General features: G+C 34.4%; 1 protein-coding gene across 1 annotated transcript; it reads right to left on the minus strand.

The window, feature by feature from the left end:
* Positions 1 to 410: 410 nt before the first annotated feature.
* LOC130982403 (protein BIG GRAIN 1-like E) lies at positions 411 to 1,913 on the minus strand. Its single transcript, XM_057906399.1, has one exon. It carries the CDS (start codon positions 1,764 to 1,766, stop codon positions 663 to 665), a length of 1,104 nt encoding a protein of 367 aa, XP_057762382.1. The 5' UTR covers positions 1,767 to 1,913; the 3' UTR covers positions 411 to 662.
* Positions 1,914 to 2,330: the final 417 nt, after the last annotated feature.

A 2,330-nucleotide genomic window follows, 5' to 3' on the forward strand; every position in this document is an offset into this window, starting at 1 on the left:
AAAATGGTTCGAGAAGATTAGTTTCAGTATGTTTAATAATTATTTTGTTCCATCACTAAATAGTTACGGTTAATATAAGGATGCTAAATACTAATAACGGTAATGTTAAAAAAATAAAAAGAAAAACCATCAAAATTTATTTTATTAATATTAAATAAAATAAATTTTAATTATTTTTAATTAATTTTTTTAGTTACTAAATATTTTTATCCTACTAATTGCTGCCAACAGTACTGCCAGTAATCTATGTTAATAACCCTATAATCACGGAACAAAGTACATCTTAGGAAATCATTAATTAATAGTAAATAAATTACATATTAACTTTTGAATTTGATTTTTGCATGCTCAATTAAACAAATAAAAAAAGTTCCAAAAGCAAAGGAAGAGAAAAAGAAGAAGCTGATGAATTGATGATAAACTTAGATAAGACAACCAAACATTCCAAACTGTACATACGGAGAATCAAAAAAAAAAAAATTAAAGTTGTAAAAAGCTAAGAAAATCAGAAGGGAAATTTAAAAAAAATACAAATTAAACAAGCAAAATCCAACATATTTTTCCATTTTCTCATAGGTTCTCTCATGAATGAGTCTAACTAATTAAAGAAGCTAATTAAGGAAAAAAGAGAGATAACAAAATATACAGAGTGGTATGAAAATTTAAAGAGGTCCATTGGAAATTGGTGCAGCTCTCTTGATGCTATCCATGTTGGTGGTTTCATAAACAGGTAAACCGCTACTTGAATAGTAACCCAAATCATAGTTCTGCAACTCAAACAGATCAGAACTTGAATCACTCTCTGCACCTTCATCAATCTCATCATCATTCATGCTTTCTCTGTTGTTATTATTCTCCTGCAACCACTTCTTCTCCTTCTCAGCAAGTTCACTGATCCAGTTCCGTTGTTTTTCCGACAACAACAAAGTTGTCGTCGTTGTTTTCGGATCCCTCTTTTTCTTCTCGTCCAAGAACAACGAGAACTCATTTTGCAAAGTGGTAATGGCGGCAGTGCTTGCTGCTGCGGTTTTGTTACTATCATCATGACCGTCCAATGAGAAGTTTTTGAAATTGGAAGAACACTTTGTTGGGGTTTGAGCATGAACACAAGGAGGAGGGGTTCGGAAGCCTGACAACGCGGATTTCGAAGAGTACGAAGCGTCAGTGCTTGATGAGCTTCCGAAGTGGCTAATACTGCTTCTTCTTCTTCTTCTCCAACCACCAGCAGGGAACTCATCATGATCTTCGTTGTTGTTATCTTTCGTGGATTTTGATGATGAAGAAGAAGAAGCCGTAGATTTCCACGATGGTTTCTTCTTCTTTGATGATGCTGACTGGCTACTAAAGAGTGAGTTCAAGAAACTTGCTAGCCTTCCACCTGGCGAGCTAGGTTGCTTACTAATAACTTTTTTGTTCTCTTTGTTTTTGAGTGAAGATGGCTTCTGATGAAGATGATGATCGGCCACGACGCCATGGAATTCTTGAGGGAGCAAGGATCTCATTGGCATGTCTAAGCTGATTCTTGCCCTGTTAGTGTGGTGGGTTCTGTAGGCGCCGGCTCCGGCGGCGGCGGTTCCGGAAGAGTAGCAGCTGCTACTACTGTAACTGTATGCATTTTTGTTGTGGCCAATAACAGACTCGTTGTAGCCTGAGAAATACCTTGCTGCTTCGAACACGTCGAGCTCGCCGGAGTCGTTTCTCCGGTGGAATGTTTTCTTGTGGTGGTTCATTATATCTTTCTCTATTAGTCCTCCTGTTATGGACATGATGGATGATCCTTGCTTAGCTAATAAGATGAAAGTGTCTTGTTGCAATGCAACTTTGGGTGTTAGAGAGGAAGGGGGTTGTTTTTAAAGAATGGAAGACGATCAAGGCCCAAGGGTTTTGGAATGATTGAATTTGAGTGTAGTGCTTTGGAGGGTCAGTTTAGAGTGTAAACAACAACTCTTAGCCATGATTTTATATGATGATGAGGGAGTACTCTTCGTTGGAGGTTCCTTATGTGAGGTCCCACATACATGATGTTATGTATGAGAAATGGGAGCCACTTACGAAAATACGCCTAAAACGTCTTTTTTTAAAAGATATTTTTTAATAATTAAAATTTAATATATATAATTGATTAAATCAAGTTATTTTTATTAAAATTAGATTAGACAAATTGATTTAACCGAAAAAATAATAAATCAAATTTTGAATTAGTCTAAATTAACATTATTTTTTTCTATAAAAATGACTACAATATCCTTATTATAGAGAATGATTAAAATACTCTTATTATATATATATATATATATATATATATATATATATATATATATATATATATA

Source organism: Arachis stenosperma, chromosome 5 (genome assembly GCF_014773155.1).
Source record: "Arachis stenosperma cultivar V10309 chromosome 5, arast.V10309.gnm1.PFL2, whole genome shotgun sequence".
NCBI lineage: Eukaryota > Viridiplantae > Streptophyta > Magnoliopsida > Fabales > Fabaceae > Arachis > Arachis stenosperma.